We start from the raw sequence: 22589 nt of genomic DNA on the forward strand, positions 1-22589 counted from the left end.
GTGCCCTTTAACCTACATGATCAAACATGTCCTTGTCCACAGCTGCCCTCATTCGTGGAAACAGAAACAATTGCGCTCAATTCTCCAATAACCTTGATTGGCTAATCAGCAAATTGGACAGACTAGAATCTTCCTCAGGTAAGAATTGACAGTAAACCACTGGAGAAGGTAGGGAATTTTTTTCTTTGTGTAAAAAAGAGAACAGTGTTGAGTCTCCGAACAATTCTTTTTTCCACTGGATTGCAAACAATCCTCAAATCGTTGCTCCAATTAAAAAGAATAAAGTCCTAAATCTTCCTGGCATGCCTCTGACTTTATTTAACAAGTCTAAGCCAGACTTCAACAATCTCTGCTTTTCTGTTTCATTTTTCACTTTGTGCCTTCATTCTCATCCCCTGGGTCCTTTCATTGCCCCCACCCAGGGCTCTGGTCTCCTTCTAAGTGTTCCTCACACCCTTTTTTTCTGGGTTTCTAAACCCTCTCTGGACATGGTCCTCCTAACTATTTTGGTTGAAAGCAGACTGAAGGATGACAGTGGAATAAGAGGAAATGATGATCCTCCCACCCTCTGAATCACCCTTGACATCGTCTATAGAGCCCGTCTTGATGACTCACAGAGAGTTTGACCAAAAGAGTGGTCATCATTGGTAAGTGACCACGCTCATGAGGCTCAGCAGTTGGCTTCCTCGGAGACAAGTGAAGATGACAGGCATGGGCCCCCTTCTGGGAAGCTAAAAGGTTTTGATGCTGTTGTCATTGTCTAGAGGTGGCAGGAGTGTGAACAGACAAGCCAAAGGAAGATTTCCCCAAGGACTATCTACCTACACATATGTCTTCTTAAGCTTCTGCTTCTTTAGCACCTCCTCCCATGGGCCAGGTTACAATTTAGGGTAATTTATGAAAACGTTGAGAAAAACAGAATCAAGAGGAAATTTCTCAATAAAACCAGTGAAGATATTGGCCATCTACTTCCCATGCATTTTCATGGTGTTACCCTTGTAGGTACCAGGCTGCAAGGGCACCAGTCAGTTTTTCTTAAGCCTTTGCTTAATACAGAAAACCATCCAATGTGCCAAGAAAGGGAGGCAAACACAAATAATCTTTATTTACTGAGCTTTTAGATTGTTTGATCCACCAGTGCATCTAAAATAAAAATAATTTCTGGGGTGGTTCCTAGAAAAATTCTTATTTCAAGGAACACTCAAGAGTATTTTCTAACTGCTTGAATGACCTTTAGAATTTATAGTAAACTGGGCATCTGCTTTTCTATCTATTTTTAAATTAAGTATTACTTGGCTTGATCAAATTAAGGATTCCGCTTTAAAGCTGCTTCTCTATATTTGACACAGAAGGATCGGGTCTTTGTCCAGGAAGAGGGAGATTGGGTTAGTGCTAAATAAAACTCACGTCTAAATTACAGACTGCTTGGCCCCCAGAGGCTCCTGCAGACACCAGAGATGACTGCACCTTTCTTCTGACTGGAAATATTTAATAGGGTCAAAGAATTGATCATATTCTGTCCCCTCAGGATGGTTTTTTCACTTTCAGGTTTCTAAACTATGATCAGTTCTGCAGCTTATTTGATGTCCAAATGATTTTTGTGGCATTCATGTAGGTATCTTGGAAGTTTTGCACTGCATCCTGATTGAAAGCCCAGAAGCCTTAAACCTGATAGCAGAGGGCCACATCAAGTCCATCATCTCCCTGTTGGATAAGCACGGACGGAATCACAAGGTGAGCGTGAAGAGAAGAACCCAAACAGTAAGTGCATTTACCAGGCTTTTCCCTCCCTGCCGCTTAATAACCATTGTGTGCTATTGAGAGCGTGTTGACCACTCTCTTTCTTGGCTTTGCTTAAACAACACAAAAAAGCCTTGGGAAACTGAGATTCTGAAAGACCTTTCCTTGCCTAGGAGCACACTCCTGGCCAGTCATGCTGGATCTTGGGTGGTCTCCCTCAGTTTCCACCAGCTTCCCAAAACATGCTCATCATCATTAGCCCCTAACGCACAGCTGACTGTGTGAGGGACTCACCTGGGCTCCATACAAGGCCAGCTGCAGGACTGACTCCCACCCCGGGGTCTAGGAGCTTATTAGTGAAACAGCTAATACCAAGCTCTATGACGAAGACACACAGAAATCGGATAAAAATAATGTGTAAAGTCTTGGCACTTGGCTGCTCATTACATGAAATCAGATTTACCATGAGTCAAAGCAAGTGAAGTAAATGAATCTGCATGAGTAACCGAGAGGGCTGAAGCTGTAGATCTCTCCCTTTGATACAAAGCAGCTGTGTGACTTTGTGCCTCACTTCTTTCATCTGTAAAGTGGAGACAAGGCCACCTCACTTACTAAGGTGGAATGCTATATGTGTCAATTTTTTGAGGTCTCTTATAGTTCTAACATCTCTATTTTTATGCAACTGTATCTCCAGGATACAGTGATTTATGGGGAAAGTCTATTAAAATGCATTTTCTCCTGACCCTTCACCATCTGCCCCACACGTGGGGGTTGCTGCACTGATTAATTAGCAAGCAGGCAGGTTCTCCAAGGCGGAGGGGGTGCATTTCAAGAGCAGATGGCGTGATTGGACATGAGGGACAGTAGCTGGGCTCCTGCAGAGTGGAGAGAACTCAGCTTGGTCACTGGCCCTCTCTGTTCGCAATCATTTGGTGGCGCTGCACATCCAAGACATGTCTCAGGGGATCCAGGAGAGCAAGCCTCTGCAGGATTGCTTAGATGGTATGTGTCTTCCTTAGAAAGCAAAAAAAGCCATGGTCCTTAGCATCTGTGAAATTGCTTGGCAAAGAATAGAAAGAAATATGTGGGGTCTGTAATTGCTTTCCCAACTGTGGTAAATCAAAAGCAGGCATGAAGTTGCAGCTTCAGTCCAGTTTCTCTGTGTTACAACATGTTCCTTCCTGTCTGCAAAGTGTAATAAGAATAATTGATAAGTACCCAAGTAACACATGGCCTGAGCCATGAGCTACGTGCAGATGTCAAGAGAAGCCCTTTGACAGGAAAGCTGCTCTCATGTCATTGTGCCAGGGTTTCTGTATGGTCACACCGCGTAACACACTTAATGAATAACCGAGGTTTGCTATGGCTTCTTTTAGTCACAAGCCTCAAAGCATTTAATGGATGTCACTTGATAACAAGTTGAAAATTATTCTGCCCATTCCACAGTTGAGAAAACTGAGGCCTGGGGAGTTGAGGGACTTTGCTAGGAATCAGTACCTGGTCTGCTATGTTACGAGAGTGAACTAGCAGAGTAGTCTTTAATGTTCTAGAGCTAAGAAATTCTGTTTGAGAAATTCTGGCAATGTTGTAAAAGTTCAGGCAATGTAATCTTGGCCCATAAAGAGTCTCCTCGAAGATATCCTCTTTTTTCTTTTGATGGATAAAGGCTGGCTTGCCATGAATTCAGGTTGTCCCTTAGAGGTTTTTCAATTGGATAACTTTTATTTTCAGAGAGGAACCCAGTCTCAAATCATCACCAGGGGTATTGGTGGTAGCTTTGCAGATAATGTGCTGAGGCCAGACTTCCATTGTGACACTTTGTCTTGGCTTGGAAAATGCCAAGGTAATGTTTTCCTACCCAGGCTGCTCTATTTTCTCCAGTCCTAGGTTTTCAGGCATCTCTAACCTATTCACTTAATTTTCCATGAAGACAGTGATTCAAAATATACCAAACTTTAGAGCCACAAGACACCCCACAATTCCAACAACAGTGACAGTAATGATGATGATGATGATAGCTAGCATTCATTTTGCATTTGACAAATGCCAGGTACTGTCCTCAGTGTTCACATCCATTTTTTCAGTCCTCATTATGACCTCGTGAAGTAGCATTCTTTTACTTCCACTTGATAGAGGCAGAAACAAGGCCGGGACATAGGCCCTGAAATGTATAAACATTTGCCAGAGGCCACACAGCTGATTAATGACAGATGAGGACCACAATTTCGTTCTCCCAACTCCAAGTTTAATATTCTTTCCAATGTTTCTCAAGCTGTAGTCTGTGGACTTGTTCTTCAGGCTCCACATGCTGTGTGATAATATATTTGATTTGGTGTTCTTATTTTTGTAGTTATCTAAATACCAAACTCTTTGCAGTGAAAAATTCACAATTAGAAAGCATTTTCATGTGACAGGTTAGTGTTTCTCAAACTGGAGTTTGAGGGCCCCTGTGGGTCCGTGAAGGTGGTCTTTGGGGTCTTGACCTTTTTCTTTTAAAAAAGGTTTGTAGACGTGGCGGATTTGAGAGACCCCCCTTCTGTTCCACGGCCCCTCCTATCACATGCTTAGAATGAAGAGCATGTACAGTAGTGGCAGATATACCTCCACTTCCTCTTCAAGATTTTTCCATTGTTAGCTCTCTCCCTGCCATGGAAAGCATTTCTACTCATCTAAAGCCTTGTCAAATCTGAGGTCAAAAAGTTAGAGGGAGGGGCCAGTCAGGTGGCATAGTGGTTAAGTTCACACCCTCCACTTTGGTGGCCCAGGATTCTTGGGTTTGGATCCCAGGCATGGACCTATACACCGCTCATCAAGCCATCCTGTGGCGGTGTCCTGCATACGAAAAATAGAGGAAGATTGGCATAGATGTTAGCTCAGAGCCAATCTTTCTCACCAAAAAACAAAAATTAGAGGGAAAGCACATAATCTCTGGAGTAAAAAGGACAGAAATTGGGAACACTGCCCACTCCCCATCTTCTGAATGCACTGTACCCCTTGACCTCTCTGTGACGCAGCTCTTGCTGTTCCCTCAGTATCTTTGCACTTCCTCCTTTTCCAGGTCCCATCAAAATTCTATCTGCCTTTTAAAACTTAATTCAAATGCCACTCCCTCCATGAAGCTTTTTCTGATTCCGGTTGGACGTGGTCTCCTCTCCTCCATCCTTAGATGACTCGCACTCTGTTACATGGTGGTCCACTCTGCCTTTCGCTATAGTTATGTTTATATGCATATTTCTCTCACAGACTCTTAAGTTCCTTCACAGCAGGGCCATCTTTGTAATCCCCATAGTGCCAAGCTCATATGTTCTACATGGCACATATTTAATACATGTTTGTTGACAATGTAATAAATGAATGAAAGGAATGAATGAGTAGAGCCAGAATCCCCGCCCATCTCACTTTGAATGGATGGAAGCTCACATATATGTGCAGGACTTGTCTCATCCAGCAGATGGCTTATCGGTGGTAAGAAACACGTTTACTGTGTTAGTAGCACTGATTTTATTGTTTGGTAAAAAGAACTATTGTTGAAAATTATAACCGTCACCCTTTAATTTTCCCATGGATTAAACATCTAATAATAATAAAATATGCCCCTTTTACTTGTCCCCCCAACCTACCTTACTCCAAGCCTTTTCAGCAATGTCACAGATAAATATTTTTTATCTTCTTTGTTTCACAAGGATTTGGAGCCACCCATGAGAAAAATATATCATAAAATGGTAATATCCTTGGTCCCAAGAAAGTATAAATAGAATTGAAGGTTTGGCCTGGGTTGGGGGGAAGAGAGAACCCAGTAAGCAAACCACGGACCTCCACACAGTTGCTACAATAGCCGCATAAAGTCAGTTCTGAGCTCCAGGCAGCCAAGGCAATATAGCAGCGTTCCCAACCACCCAGTTCACATCCACAGGGAGAATAAAATCGGTTCCTCAGGGGCTACAAAGCACTCATTTTTCAAATATAGGTCTTGATACAAAAATCAGAGAATAAGTACATTTAGCATTTTTTTATAAAGCTGTTTTTGTAGATAAAAGCTGAGGACAAAATGCAACAGCCAAGTGATGTTTCCATGGATATACACAGGTATTTTTTTTATCTTTAAAGGAGAATTCCCACATAAGCCTGTGTTTAGGGTAGAGACTTGTGGAAATAAAATCAAGAAAGAGGATCAGTGATAAAAATGAGTAAAACTAGAAGCAAATGAACCCCCCAGAATGGGCCAGAGTTGGCCAGGTGTATAGATTAGAGGAGCGTAACTCTCATGACAAACAACCCCAAATTCTCACAATGGAGATTTATTTTTGTTCATGTTACACACAGTCCCAGGCCAGTGAGTGGGAGGGCTTGCTTCTCTGTGATCATTCAGAGACACAGGTTCCTTCCATCTAGTGGCTCCACTGGCCCCCAGGACAGGTCTTCACGGACTATAATGTGTTGATGAATCTCTGGGGATCATGTTAATATGAAGGCTCTAATCTGATATGTCTGGGGGAGGTCTGAGCCCCAGGACTTCTGGCAGAGTCCCAGGTGATGCCCGGGCTGCTGGATCATGCTCGGAGTCAGGAGACCCTTGGACTTTGTCATCCTTTCTTGGATCTCTGCATCCAGCTGGAGGGAGAGAGAATGCAGAGAGAACTGTGCAGGAGGTTTTCCAGGGCCAGGCCTGAAAGCAACATACGTCACGCCCACCCACTTTCCATTGGCCCGAACTCAGTCACTTGACCACATGTAACTGCAAGGGAGGCTGGGAAATGTAGCCTCTTCATGTGCTCAGGACTAGAAGGAGCAGAGTCTGTTGAACGCTTGGCGGTACTTGCCACAGCCAGCCACATATCCCAGAGGTCGCTGAGATCCTCCCTGTCCATCAAAGTAAGATAACCTCTAGGCACAACGCCTTGCATCTCCCATGGCAGGCTGGCCCTGTCTACATCCCTTTACTTTCAAGAGCCCCTTTAACCTGTTTTAGGAAAGGAAGTTAGCCCCCATACCTCCATTTTAGCCAAAGAAATGCCTTCTAAAACAAAACCTGAGCCCTGTCAGTGTGATTCTTCATGGCACCCTTATTTACAGGTGAGGTGCTACGCTATTAGGCTGTGTGCTTTTCAGACGGAACTTTTTCTCCTTGCTGTTCCTATTGTGTGTGGACTAAGCTCTGTTTTCCTCTGGTGTGACAGCAAGGCTCCTGCAGCTGTCACTCCAAGGCAAACAGATGAAAATGTGTGATAGCCTGGACGATAAGTATTTAATTTCCTGGCCATCTATGGCTCTTAGAGTGAGAAATTTATCCTCTGGATTTCCAGTTCCATAGTCGATATGTTTCGTGGAGTGATAATGGTATGAGTCCTTCATAAAATCACCTTTGGGATTCTTTTCTGCTTGTCCCATAAATGTGCTTTGTATTTATCTGGAACGAAATTGACATTCAGGGAGTCAGATAGAAAATTGGTCTGTGAGAATTATGGATACAATTGCCATCAACAACCTGAAGCTATCCAGCCCCCCTAAGCACTGAGTCTTCGATGGCCACTTGGAAAGACTGAATTGTAGCTGTGCCCCTCCCTGTTGGTACAGCCTGCCACAATCCTGACTGTTATTTATCGACTGCTGTTTGCACATTCCTCCCGGTAGGGGAGAGGGAGGAGCAGTGTCTGGCCCAGCACAGCTTGCTTTACCACAATAGGAACACAAAATCTGAATGAAAAAGGATGCAGCACAATGAGACAAGGCAGATGAGAGGCCAGTCCATGGTGGAGGGGGCTCAGGGTTGTTCCCACTTCCCAAACAGCTGGAAAACAAAGTGGAGCCGAAGTGGCTTGGTGACTGGTCTCATATATTACGGGGCCACCTGGGCTCTTGCAGGTTTGCACTCACTCTGGAAGGGAAAAGGAGAGCAGGTGAAATGTTTTGAATGTGGATTTCTAGGAATATAAAGGTATCCTCAGGAGCTTTGATGATATCACAGCCAGAGACCCAAAAACCAGAATCTGCCCTGCTGTCACCTCTGCCCCACCTACGTGAGGTTTCCAAGCCTGCTACATGTGAAGGACCTTAGCCAAGTGGGACTGGAGTGCCTTTCTCACACAGACTGGAGCTGTGTGAGAGCCTGTTGATCCTGGTGCAGAGGCTGTCAAGGCCAGGTGGGAGCACGGGCTTCAGCTTGAGGCCGATGGAGGGCCTTCCAGTCCTCCCCACTGCTCGTGCATGACTCCAGGAGGAAGTTCTGCCTGGGTTTTGTGGCAGGACCTCACCCTGGTTCTGGCCTGGCTAGGATATTAACCTAGACAGTTTGTCTTCAGAGCTCAGACTCTTACCCACTTTAACAGAATGATGCCCACAGGTGGTGTGCGTAGTTTGGAGGGAAGGGGCACAGGACTAGGGCAGAGGGGCTATAAAAGAGCCCAGCGTCGTTTCCCCAAGAAGCAGCAGGCTCAGAGGCATCACTCATTCACGCTTGGTAAGGGGGATGCGGCTTCTTTGACTCTGAACAGGACCTCACACCTGTCATCTCCCCCACCCTTCACGAGGCCCACTTCCTTCATGTGTCGTGGCAATCAGGTCCTGCCCACCATGCCCTCCTGGTGATCCTAAGGTTTGGCGGGTGTGTCCTGCTGCAGGTTCTGGATGTGCTGTGCTCCCTCTGTCTCTGCAATGGGGTCGCAGTGAGAGCCAACCAGAACCTGATCTGTGACAACTTGCTGCCCCGGAGAAACCTGCTCTTGCAGACACGGCTGATTAACGATGTGACAAGGTAAGCCCACCCCTGTCATTCCAAAATGCCCTTCCTGTCTGGAGAACTGATCTAAACTCCAAAGCTACCCACCCATCATTTCCATGACAATGGGGGCACATAGGACGAGACCAGGCAAACATACTTTTTGAGGGCCTCATGCTCCAACCCTTTAGCAGAGTTTCTCAACCTTTTCCCTTGAAGTGGCCAAGGGGAGAGTATATATTCCACCTGAAAGCTGAAAAATTGCCCTGAAGTGGTCTACTATCTTTTACCTTAAACATTAATGCAGATCTTGTACCTTCTCTGTAACATATTCATTTTTATTTTGACATCCCAACATTTTGTTCTGAAAATCCCTTATACAATAGATGCCCCATGTTGGTTGATACTGTGGTTTCTTGTATCTTCCTGCACACAGCCACTTAACCCGTGGCTATCTGTGAAGGCCTGGATGAAGAGCGCAGGTGCATACAGAACCCCATCCTGCTGGTCCATACGTGCAACCACATGTGAGTCATGTGAACTGACTGAGCCTGGACCCGGCAGGCCTGGGGTTCTTCAGCACTGCTCCACCTAGGCCGGCTCCCTAATCTACAGTGTGAGAAAAGAACTTCCCCTCTGAAGTGTAGAGCAGCCCACAGACCTGAGCCATCCACGCAGACTTCCTTTCTTCTTGGTGCCAGGCTGGTTTATCCCTGTCCACCCAAAATGGGACCCAGCCCCAGCCCAAAACAGTAGACCTCTAAGAAGAGGATTCTAGCCAGAAAAACTCCTAGAAGTTTGTTCAAGCTTTTAACCATTTTGCTGGATTCATGAAAACCTCTAGCCCTTGACAAGGTTGCCCGGTAGTGAGCTCTTCCTCTCCCCTTTTTCTGTCATCTAGGTTGAATTTCATTTTGTTCAGCTTTATTGGGGTATATTTGACAAATAGAATTGTAAGATATTTAAGGCATACAATGTGATGATTTGATATATGTATACTTTGTGAGGGGATTTCCCCCATCGAGTTAACACATCCATCACCTCACATATTTACCTTTTTTTTCCTTTGTTTTTGGTGAAAACATTTAGTTCTACTCTCTTTGCAAATTTCAGATACAATACAGTGTTATCACTGTAGTCACTATGTTATAAATTAGATTCTCAGACCTTGTTAATTTTATAAGTGGAAGTTTGTGCCCTTTTACCAACCTCTCCCCATTTCCCCCATCCCTCTCCCCAGGCTCTGGCAACCACTTTTCCACTCTCCATTTCTATGAGTTCAACTTTTTTTTTTTTTTAGATTCCACATGTAAGTGATACCATGCAGCATTTGTCTTTCTCTGTCTGGCTTATGTCTAATAGTGACTTCTTAATGCTTTCAAGAGGCCATTATGATTAATAATGCTTAGATGACTAAATGACTGTTATGAAAGTTGGGGTGCTTAAACCAATTTGCCAGAAGATAGAACTTGAGTAAGTCATTTATTTCACTTACAGAGAGAAGCAAGGGTTTGTAATCGTGCAACTCTGTGTGATATTTTCAGCATCTTTACCCATGATTGGCACTCAATAAATGCTAGTTGCCTCGAATGGAATATTTTAAAAGACATCCTTTATATTTTGTAATGGAATTGATGTCCTAATGCCTCCTACTAAGAATTTGATCAAGTGTTGGAGGCTCGAAGCTTTTTCTACTTTAGAAAAATATGAAAAACACAAAATTGTTCTTGCTGTTGGTTTAATTGGGCCAGAGCTTACTATGGTCTGGTTCAACTTGCTTTCTCCCTCCTGTAGAGTCTATAGATGCCACATGTCTCATGTTTAATTTCAGTATTCGACCAAACATCTTCCTGGGAGTCGCTGAGGGCTCAGCGCAGTATAAAAAGTGGTACTTCGAGCTAATTATCGACCAGGTGGACCCCTTCCTAACAGCAGAGCCCACACACCTACGGGTTGGCTGGGCCTCTTCCTCAGGCTATGCTCCATACCCCGGAGGTGGAGAAGGATGGGGCGGCAATGGTGTTGGCGATGACCTGTACTCCTATGGCTTTGATGGGCTTCACCTTTGGTCTGGTGAGTACCTTGCCAAAGCTTGGCTCCTTATCGCTCACTGGGGATGATTGAGGCTCAAATTCTTCAAGCTAGAATGGTCACTTTACATTGAAATGATATAGACTCAAGAGTCTCAACTAATTAGATGGTTTAGGTGAGAAGGACATCAGATCTGAAATGAGACTTCCTGCTTTGAAACTGTGACTCGGGCACTTCCAGCTGCATGATCCAGTATGCATCACTTAACCTTCTCAAGCTCAGTGTCTGTATCTGTACAATCCTAATTGCATAGGACTGTCAAACAAGGGAAGGAAAAGGAGACTCAGCATTTATGTATTGAGAAGTGAGTACGTATCTTTTGTACATTTTTCCCCTCTTTTATCCATGTGATAACCCTTTAAGGTAGATAATATTAACCTCATGTTACAGATGTGGAAGGAGGCACAAAGACGTTTAAGTGGTTTATTCACAGTCCCACTCAGAAGAATCCAGGTCTAACTACAAGTCCGTCATCTTGTCAATGCAGCATGTGGCTTCATAGTACATTTTATAAAATGTCTGGATCTATATACCTGCCACATAATAGATGCTGATCTCTTAAAGAGAATCCAAAGCTTCTTTTGTGTTAGATAAACATTGATATTTTGCCCAAGCATACCCATGGCCTGTGCCTGTGGAAGAATGGGTTGGCTTCTGCCTAGGTGAAAATGCAAGGCTAACTCACAGGCTTTCACCCAGAACAAAACTCTACCTCTCCTGTCTGTTGTCCACAACATGTCTTCTTTGTATCTTTTGCAAAACTGTATTTGGAGACATTGTGTCCCTTACAGAAATTCCTTATGTAAGCGCTGTGCTGCATGCCTCTTACATAAGGAACCACGACACACATTCTTCCTTAAATCTAGTATGACGGAAAAGTTCATCTCTATGAGACAAACCTGTCTATTTTCTTTTGTAACTGGGAGCTACGAAACCCATCCCATTGTCCATCGTCCCTTAACCTTCAGTCCAAAACCGTTAGTTCGGGTCCTGATGACATGCTTCTTACAGTTGGTCTTTATTTTCAATTGGCCAATATTTCTTAAAATTTTTTGTACTGTTTTACATTCAGTGTAAACATTTTTAAATTTTTGGGAATGGTGTAAACTTATTTATATACTTCTTTATCTTGGATCATTTATAGGAAGAAAGAGTAAGTCTTTGTCCATTTTTTTTGTGTCCCAGGGGCAGCATAGTACAGACAAAAGCAGATGCAAAATGGCAGGATGATGGGTTTGAGTGAGTGAGAGTCATGTCTTCTGTTCTCTTATCCTCCCAGCTTACCACTTAACCTTCCCTAGTTCTGTCTTCATCGGGGGTGGTAGTGAATCTTTCCTTCTTGGTTCTCAGAGTCCCATCATGGGACACTGGCTCTGTGACTATACAGTAGTAGCCTTAAACTTAGGTTATCATCAGATGTATAAGTATCTCAGAAAGCTATCTCTGGGATATGATTTGGGAAGAAAGAATCATTATGCTCACACATATCTACAGCCCCTGAGTTTGGTAGAGTTGAATCTGTGAGGGAATGAACAGCATTGACTTGTGAAAAATCATTACCCCACTGCCTGCTGATTGCTGCTCATCTCCCGCCATCGTGTCACCATAACCCAAGAGTATTCTGTGGATCCCAGGCTACACCTGAAGAGAAGTCTGTGTGGGGATTGGTTAAGGAAATAGGAAGTACACCTATACCCTTGGATGAAGCAAATTGGACCCTTGTTGCAAAGAGAACTAACCATTCTCGAAGGGAAGAGTTTACTCCGTGTTTTCCAGACTGTGCAGCACTACATGGGACTGTTAGTGTATGTGTTTGTAAAATTTGAGAAATGAATACATCAATGAGTCAGGAGGCAGAGAACCCATTCATTGTGTGTCCAGATAAGGCCTACCGTCGATGCATTTCAGGACCTGTATGTCTGTCTAATTGACTGTCTTTCCAGGAGCATACAGTGCACAGGTATGTACAGTGCTCTCCTCATCCCTTTTGCCCTGTCTTCTCTGAAGACCGGGAAGCTGGATGTGCCGAGCCCACGCCGGTCACTAGCAATGGCTCCTGTGATTGGAGATAGGGGAAGGGGGCTTGGGACTCAGCTTTTCAAAAGCTGACTGTGACTTTCTGAAGATTACCCATGCTTAGTAATATAATGCCATGTAGGTGCATTCAGGGTACTTGACCCCTCAGTCTTCAGCATCTGATGAGATTAGGAGAAACGGATATCTACGAGATTTAAACCTTTCATGCTCACTAAAACACAAAGCTTTCTTGGACCTGGGCATCATTCTGAATTCTCCAACCAGCACACAGGGAACATGTATCTTATAGAAAGTACTGCAGGTAAATGTGTCAGCATGTGCTTCAACTGAAGAAATAAGGTCTCTGTTAATGACTCCCACCAGGACAGCAATGAATTTCAGACTCTCTGATGAAAGGTAATTGATGAAGAAATAAAAATGGAACAATGTCACTCCGACTTACCTACTATAGGAGGGAATGGAGAGTGACTAGGGAGAGAGATGTGAAACTGGTCCTGACAATTTTTCTCCTTTTGCTTGAGATGTAAATGCCCAGGTCCATTAACTTTAAACTTATATATGTACATAAATTAAGCCACTGCTTTGAACTGGTCTTCAGTGCACAGTGTATGTTGCAGTCCTTGGAAAGACTTGCAGTGCCCCTAATGCTCTGTCGATGGAAAAAGTCTGGAGTTATGCCTGAGTGTGAATCCCAGCTTCTCCACCTACTGGTTTTTTGACATTGGGCAGATTATGTAACATCTCAGAGACTAGTTTTCCTCAGATAAGATGAAGATGATATAAGGCTCTTATGAAATTCAAATGAGATAAGGGACCTGAAGTTCTTGGTGCACACTAGATACCCAGTAAATATGATTTCCCTCCCCTCATTGTCTGTGAAGTCCACTGTAAGACCAAGTCCAGAGTTCTGGGTACCTCACTGGAGACCATGAGTGTAGCCTCATCTTAAGGGGATGAAGATCCCAGGTTCCATGCTGAATGGGAAAGGAAGTGTCAAAGTGACATCCTGGGAGTATGAATGAGCTTTTCCTCCGTGTAGGGAGAGGACAGCCTTAATAGGTCTTTTTAGCCACTGAGAACTATGAAGTCACTTTCAAGCGTCAGCTATAGAAATATGCCCCATCGTCCCCCTCCTGACATAGCCTCCATGTAACCTTTCAGAACAGCATTTGGAGGTGAATTTGGCTCAGAGCAGCCTATAGTATGTTACTGGCTGGGGAGCAGTTTCACAAGAGGAAATCACACGTGCTTTTCCCTTTTAACAACTGTTTGTCTTGCAAAATTAGAATAAGCAGGGCAACTCACTTTCCCGAGAATAAAAGATACAGGAAGTGAATGAATGGAATAAACTTGTGTTTCCTGATTTATTATGACCTCTGACTCATCAAGATCATTTAGCTCTGCAGTCAAATTTGTGTGAGAGGGTCTTTACCTGAGTCTGTACTGAGATGAGTCCCAGAATATTGATTCGTCTATCATAGCACACCCCACTGTGACTCAGACCTCTCCAACCCCAGTGCCATCAGGAGAGGCTCCAAGGAGCTGTAGAACAACAGCATTTTTACGTATTTGGATCCTCGCTCTTTCCAAATGCCTAAGTATTTGTGTTTATGTTATAATGCCAAACTCCGCAGAGCCTGGGGTGATGGAAACGCTGAGCATCCTGTTTCCAGTTGCCTACATTACTCATCAGAAGAGGCTAAATCCCGCAGTAGAATATCCTTGGGTTAATTTGAAAATGTGCGGCATCTGATAAAGTGGCTTTTTCCTTTATCTTAAAATGCTAGGTTTGGCATGGCCTTTCCGAGCTTCCTGGGACCTTTGGGTGGGCCTGAGCCTCTAATTCAGGGGAGGTTTCTTCAGACCAGCAGAGGCCGTGGGACTTCCCAGCTTGTCTCAGTGGGCGAGCTCTAGGGTTCCTCAGTTCCTAATATCTTGAAAAGCAGCTGAGGCGATTTAGAACAACTCCCTGAAACAAATTTGCTTTGTCTTTCTATAGCGTCACATTTCTGTTGGTTGTTCTGAAAGGGTCAAATACATTAAACATATTTGAAAGAGACTGTTTTTAAGCATTATCTTTCAATAAAGGGATTTATTGATTTCAATAACTCAGTATAGTGATTTTTTAAATCACTTTCTAGACTCAGCCCTCAGTGTTACAATTCTCCATATTGTTATTTTTTCCTAATATTACAAAAGATATAAGCTTGCCAGAACATTGTAGGAATATTATCTACTGTTAGCCTAGTAATTAGAGTTTCTGGGGCTACAAAAGCAAAGCTAATAATAATAGCATCTATTGTGGGTTACAATGTGTCAGGCACTCTTCTAGTCACTCTACGTGGAATAATTCATTCAAAACTCACAACCACCCCATGACATTATTACTTTCATTTGACAGATGAGGAGACTTGAGTCCACAAAGGTAGGTGACTTGTGCAAGGTCACACAGTTAGTGACAGAGCCGGGACTCAAGCCCAGGGAATCTGGTTCTAGAAACACTTCTTTACTGCCTTTTGTGTGGTATACAGGACATCGGTCATTCGTTTTATCAAAATCATGGGAATAATAATGGTACCTTACAAACGATCCTTGACAGCATCATTGTGAGCATTACTATACCCATTTTATGGATGTAAAAGCTGATTTTCTAATAAAATCACAGGTCCAGGTTCATGTAGCAGATAAAGACTTGGGATTTGAACTCATCCCTCAGACTCCAGAACCACTTCCCACCCTCACCCCCAAGCCACCTCATCATAGAGCAATTGGAAGGACTTGTGTCTTCTTCTTTTTTTTTTTTGGCTTGAGGAAGATTTCCCTGAGCCAATATCTGTGCCAGTCTTCCCCTATTTTGTATGTAGGACGTCACAGCATGGCTTGATGAGTGGTGTGTAGGTCCATGCCCAGGATCTGAACCCGTGAACCCGGGCCACTGAAGCAGAGTGCATGAACTTAACCACTACACCACTGGGCTGGCCCCTTAAGTATCTTTTTAAAATGTGGGTCCAGGACCCTTCTGAGTCATTTAGAACCTTGAAAGCCCTCACAACTATACAGACTGCTCCCTCTAGATGGGAATGGATTTATAAAACAGAGTATACAAAAGCAATCTCACAATTCCATTGTTTTCTAGTTTCAAAATCTTCAAACTACTCACATTAAAACTATCTATACCTTACCAAATGGCCTTTTACAACATGAATATTATATGAAATGGACTCTTTTATTCAAATAGGTTTCCCGTTACATTGCTCTAAGTACTTGCTAAGCACATTCTTCCATCCAGGATAAACAGTCTCCCTTTAGTTTCTAGATAATATTGGTCCCAACTCTGTATTCTCTACTGTATATGCTTTAAAAATAGGCTCAGACTCAGAGGGCCTACAATGGAGAAAAGAAAGTCTCTTCAACAAATGGTGCTGGGAAAACTGGACAGCCACATGCAAAAGATTGAAAATTGACCATTCTTTTTCACCACACACCAAAATAAACTCAAAATGGATCAAAGACCTAAAGATTAGGCCTGAAACAATAAGTCTTCTGGAAGAGAATATAGGCAGTACACTCTTTGACATCAGTTTCAAAAGAATCTTTTCGGACACTATAACTCCTCAGTTGAGGGAAACAATAGAAAGAATAAACAAATGGGACTTCATCAGACTAAAGAGTTTCTTCAAGGCAAGGGAAAACAGGATTGAAACAACAAAACAGCCCACTAATTGGGAAAAAAATATTTACAAACTACTTATCCGACAAGGATTAATCTCCATAATATACAAAGAACTCACACAGCTTAACAACAAAGAAATAAACAACCCGATCAAAAACTGGGCAGAGGACATGAACAGACATCTCACCAAACAAGACATAAGTATGGCCAATAGACACATGAAAAGATGTTCATCATCACTAATCATCAGGGAAATGCAAATCAAAACTACACTAAGATATCACCTTACACCCATTAGATTGGCAAAAATATCCAAAACCAAAAGTGAAAAATGTAGGAGAGGTTGTGGAGAAAAAGGAACCCTCATACACTGTTGGTGGGAATGCAAACTGGTACAGCCACTATGGAAAACAGTATGGAGATTTCTCAAAAAGTTAAAAATAGAAATACCCTATGACCCAGCCATCCCATTACTGGGTATCTATCCTAAGAACCTGAAATCAGAAATCCCAAGAGTCCCTTGCACCCCTATGTTCATCGCAGCATTATTTACAATAGCCAAGACGTGGAACCAGCCTACATGCCCAGAAACTGATGATTGGATAAAGAGGATATGGTATATATACACAATGGAATACTACTCAGCCATAAAAAAAGACAAAATTGGCCCATTCGCAGCAACGTGGATGGACCTCGAGGGTATTATGTTAAGTGAAATAAGCCAGTCAGAGAAAGACGAACTCTGTATGACTCCACTCATAGGTGGAAGTTAATATATTGACAAGGAGATCTGATCGGTGGTTACCAGGGAAAAGGGGGGGTGGGGGGAGGGCACAAAGGGGGAAGTGGTGTACCCACAACATGACTAACAATAATGTACAACTGAAATCTCACAAGGTTGTAATCTATCATAACATTAATAAAAAAAATAAAAATAAAAAAAATAAAAAATAAAAAAATAGGCTCAGACTATGATTTCAATTTGCCTATAGATGATCTTAGCAAGTGTTCCCACAGCAACTTCTATTTGGCGTCCAGTCTCCTAGAATAAGGAAGGCAAAAGGCAGTGTCATTCACCACAAGGACATAATTGCTTGTCCTGGCTAAATACAGCTCAGAACTCGGCCTATGATGGCATCAAAGTTTTGCTATTGATGAAGAGCATCCCTCAGGAGAGCTGTTCTTTATCTTAACCTGCCGAGGCTCAGACTGGCATAGAAGCCAACAGTGACCTCTGAGATGGTGGGAACAGAGGGTCTGGGAGTCAGAATTCAACACTGTCAGTTTTGTCCTTCTTGATACGAGTCTCATAAAGATAAAGATCTTTCTAATTTGTATTTTTATCCAGTAAGAATTTAGATTCTTAGCATTTCAGTTGTCCAAACTAGCATTTCCAATTAGGGCCTGGTTTTCCCAAATTCACAGAAATCTCTTGGGATTTGTTCAAATGACTACGGTGATATTTTCCAAAAGTTAAACTAATTGAAAAAGAAACAATTGAAGCAGGAAAGATTGGTTTTTAATGGGAAAATAAGAAATCTTAAGAATGAGACAATCATAGTAAGGTTTGCTGAGTTTTACTGTTGTAGATTCCTTTCATAACAGACTTGAATGTGATCAGGAAGAAAAGACGCTGGCACCTGGGATATCTAAATTCTGTAAAAGGAGCTAAGAGTGTTTAATCTCCTCAGATAGAGATATTGGAAAGGTGTCAAACCTGCACACACTTCAAGCTTGGTTTAGATTTGTTTTAAATAATATTGACTGTAAGTTCCTCATTCTCTGTCATGAAACAAGGTATAAAGTTACAAAAACAGAGCCTGAGGCCGTGCCAGGCTAATTTTCCAATATGCACCAGGTATATTACGTGTTGTTTCACTATTGCGGTGCAGGTGGTCCAGTTTCTATGTTCTGATCCAGCTTTATTCCCCCACCACAACTCCTCATCAAGCCCCCATCAATCTCAGGGTGCCTCAGCTGCACGTTCCAGCCTCACCAAACTCTAGCCATTCTGCAAATATGTCATGCTCTCCTTTTGCATAAGCTAGTCCTTTGTCTGGAATGTCTTTTCTTTCTCATCTTTCTACAGCCTCTCAATCTTCAAGTCAGCTTGTCCCATGTGCCCGGGCCCACTTGACATCATCTACCTCAAGAAGGCATCTCCTTCAGTCCAACACTTATAATGAATTGTAATTCTTTGTTTGAATGTTTATTTCCCACCACACTATGGCCTTCTAAATGGCAGGAACGGGGTCTTCTGTGTTAGATCCCCAGTCTCAAGCACAATATTTGGCACAATATAGAGCCTTCTCATTTTGTGGAAAGGTAGGGGGAATACAATACAGTTTTGTCAATTGCCCAAAATAATCAGGAGGTACCTAATACATATATTTTTTTTATTAAGGGAAGTGTTATAGTTTCACTCTTTGAAAATCCACCACTTATTTTAGAATCTGTTACTAGAATAGGAATAACCACTGAGAACATTAAATAATGAAAACTAAATAGTTCTAAGTTGAGATTAGAAATCTTACATTTTTTAAGTAGAGGAGGATGGGCACAGATGTTGGCTCAGGGCTGGGCTTCCTCAGCAAAAGGAGGAGGACTGGCAGTAGTTAGCTCAGGGCTAATCTTCCCCCCCCCCAAAAAAAAGAGAGAAATATTACATTTTGTAGATATATGTATACGATTTATAAACAACTCACATACCCATCAAAAGAAAAATTTTTTATAACTTTCTTTTCTCTCCCCAACACCCCAGCATATAGTTGTATATCCTAGTTGTAAGTCATTCTAGTTCTTCTATGTGGGACGCTACCACAGCATGGCTTGATGAGTGGTGTGTAGGTCCACACCCAGGATCCAAACCAGTAAACCCTGGGCTGCCCAAGCAGAGCATGCAAACTTAACCACTCGGCCTCGGGGCCAGCCCCAGGAGATTTTTTTTAAATTACCTTTTATTAACTTTTTTAAAAGGTAATTTCTTTTAAATTACCTTTTCATGGCATATTATGAAGCCATTAAAATCCAGTTTTTAATGACTGTTTCTCTATAAAATAAAATGTAATATGATAAGTAGAAAAAACAAGTTATCAATCTACAATATCCCAGTTTGGATGAAAAGTGTATGTGTGTGTATATATATATGTGTGTGTGTGTGTGTATACACACATATATGAAACACACACACATACGAAAGAGTAGAAGCATTTTTTATTGTTACATTTTTTCCTTGTTTATAGATATACGATGAACATTTATAATGAACATGCTTTTTCATTATGCTTCTGTAATCAAGAAACAAGATATATTTTATAAGTTTTTTTCCTGAAGACCCATTTTAATACCTAACTTCTGCCCCTTTACTGCTCTCTTCCTAGTATAACTGTAAACCTGGTAGGGTGATGGGGGAGTGGTTATGATAATTTGCTTTTAGAACCTTCAGAATGGCATGTTGTGACATAGAAAGACTGAGAGGTGAGTTTCTCACTAAGGTCAGGAAGTGACAGATTACCTGTGAAAGAGATACGCAACAATGAAAGTCACCAATACAGGGTATAACTGACCGTGTGTTTCCCTGCCTATCTGAAGTAATGAAATTCTTTAAAACAAACAAGCAAACCATGCTGCCCAGTTTCCTGGCAGATGGCCCTGACTTTCTTTACTTTGATGCCCCTGCATCTGATGCCAAAGTGGCCGTACCTCTACCTCCGTGAGGGCTTTCGAGGCTCCAAAAGGATTCAGAAGGGTCCTACAGTCCACATTTAAACAAGATGTCTGTGCTTCCAATTGCTCTGTAATAAGAGGGAATGGGAGTTGGGGTGGGGAGGAGTCTTCGAGTCACAGAGGGCTGAGTTCAAATCTCAAGTCTTGACCTACTATATGAACCTGGACCTGTGATTTTACTAGAAGATCAGCTTCTACATTGGTAAAATGGGTACAGTGATGCCCACAAAGAGGCTATCAAGAGTTGTATGTAAGGTACCATTATTGTTCCTATGATTTTGGTGAAACGAATGATTATGTCCTGTATACTACTTAAGAGGCAGTAAAGGGGTGTTTCTAGAGCGAGAGTCTCTGGGCTTGAGTCCTGGTTCTGTCATTTACTAACTGTGTGACCTTGGGCAAGTCACTTACCCTTAGGGACTCAAGTTTCCTCATCTGTCAAAATAATAATGTCATGGGGTGGTTGTGAGTTTTGAATGAGTTATTCCATGTAGAGTGATTAGAACAGTGCCTGATATATTATAACCCACAATAAATGCTATTATTATAATTATTTTTGTTTTTGTAACTCCAGAAACTAATTATTAAGCTTACAGTAGATAAGCTTGCCAGAACATAGTTTAGAGGAAGTAAAAGAGAACAAGTTCTTGGGCACCTATGAACAAACACACATGTGTACACACCTCACTCTGGGACCCACACCCAGAAAGGGCAGTTTGTCCACTATTTAAGACACCAAGCCAGAATCTGAGCACACGTTGAGCTGGTTGAGTTCTTGTTGTCATTTCTGGCAGCTTGAGTTTCCTCTGAGACTCGTCTTGTCTCAGGCTGCCCGCTCACCAGCCGGGAAATCATTTCTCATTGCTTATGTCACACGGGGAAAGCAAAGTTGCATTTCCAGTGCAGCGGCGTATCCGGACCCCTGTGTGCCATCATACCTCCCCACCTCCCACTGGTAGCCTGTGAGCGTTTGCTCCAGAGTCCCACATGCCTACTTCCGGTTCTTTGCTCACCAGGCCGGATACCCAGAGCTGTGGCCTCCATCAACCAGCACCTCCTGAAATCGGATGACGTGGTGAGCTGCTGCCTCGACCTGGGAGTGCCCAGCATCTCTTTCCGCATCAACGGGCAGCCTGTGCAGGGGATGTTTGAAAACTTCAACACAGATGGGCTCTTCTTCCCTGTGGTGAGCTTTTCAGCAGGTGTCAAGTAAGTTATGGCTGGGATTTCGTGGAGAGTAGCTGTTACCCCATCTCCGCACTGCTCCTGTGAGCTGGGGAGCACGGTAGTCTCTTTCTGAGCTTCAGCACCATGAGCCAAACTCCCCTAAGAAAGTGATGGTGAAAGGGGAGGAGCAACCCCGAGTCATTCGTTCCATATATGCTTGTTGAACACATGCCTCCTGCCAGGGATTAGAGAATGTCCTCAAAGAAGCAGTAAGATGAATCATCTTATGAAGAAAGCTACTTTAATAATATAAGAAGTATTCCATGCTCATTATAAGAAGTGTAAAGATACAGTTATAAATAAGACAGTAAATATCACCCACAATCCCAACATGTAGCTGTAACCTCTATTCGTATTTTGGTGTATTTTCTTCAAGTCTTTTATTCTACAAATATATGCATGTTTTTTAATTGGCATCACAATGAATATGAAGTTTTATGTCTTGATCATTTTTCATTCAACAATAAATAATGAGCCTTTTTCTGAGTCATTAAGTATCTTCCTTAAAACAATTTTTATGGCCATATAATATCCTTTTATTTGGCTGTCCCATAATGTAGCTGTTACTTTGTTTTTAGACTTTCATGCTGATTCCACTTTTATTGTTATAAATAAAATTATTATGAACATCCTTGAGCATAACTCTGTCTGCATTTCTGTTAGTTCCTCCTAAAAGTAGGTCAAAAGGTATGAACCTTTTAAAATCTAAACTTATGATCACATGGCCAAATAGATTTTCAGGAAGATGGTATGAATATTGCAGAATTCATTATCAACAATTCCAAAATCTAAAAAGCTCTGAAAACCATAAATTTGTTCATAACTCACTTCACAACATAATCTGACCTGAACTCGTTTTGTAGCAAGAATGGTCATCAACAGAAACGAGGCTGATTTTAGTCTTTGGTTTATTCTCTTCTTGTGAATATTTCCATGTTTAACTGCAGGAATATTAATGTATTTAATTATGGGGTACAGCCCCTCTCCTGGCTGGAGGTTTCATACATACTCTATTCTATTTAATATATACATATACATGTACCCTTTTTCTTTTTTAAAATCTGGTGAATTCTAACGTCTGAGACGCATCTCCGAATATTTCAGATAAAGAATTTGGGCCTGTAGTATCATTTAAGGCAATATATATGAATATTCAATTGATTGGATCCTCATTAACTTTTACTGTTATTGGTTATTTTTAATCTTTGCAAATTTGAGAAAATTGTGTCTTAAAGTTTTAAATTTCTATTTATTTGATTACCGATGCAGATAAGGATTTTATATGCTTAGTGTTCTTATGTATTGTTTCGACCCAATATTTTTGTTTAGAGAACGGTACATCCAATCTTGCATGAGGCATAATGACTTTTAATCATTAAC

The 22589-nt window shown here is 42.2% G+C and overlaps 1 protein-coding gene across 11 annotated transcripts in view; it reads left to right on the forward strand.

The window, feature by feature from the left end:
* Positions 1 to 22589, forward strand: part of RYR3 (ryanodine receptor 3) — a 485038-nt gene that overhangs the window by 249789 nt on the left and 212660 nt on the right. For 10 of the 11 annotated variants that reach the window (XM_070584420.1, XM_070584411.1, XM_070584464.1 and 7 more), the window contains exons 15-19: positions 43 to 138; positions 1616 to 1734; positions 8358 to 8491; positions 10287 to 10528; positions 20999 to 21191. In XM_070584420.1, coding sequence (XP_070440521.1) covers positions 43 to 138; positions 1616 to 1734; positions 8358 to 8491; positions 10287 to 10528; positions 20999 to 21191 — 784 coding nt within the window. Of the gene's footprint in view, positions 1 to 42; positions 139 to 1615; positions 1735 to 8357; positions 8492 to 10286; positions 10529 to 20998; positions 21192 to 22589 lie in introns of those variants that run through there. The other variant, XM_070584477.1, reaches the window with a different exon arrangement.

Source organism: Equus przewalskii, chromosome 1 (genome assembly GCF_037783145.1).
Source record: "Equus przewalskii isolate Varuska chromosome 1, EquPr2, whole genome shotgun sequence".
In the NCBI taxonomy this organism is placed as follows: Eukaryota; Metazoa; Chordata; class Mammalia; order Perissodactyla; family Equidae; genus Equus; species Equus przewalskii.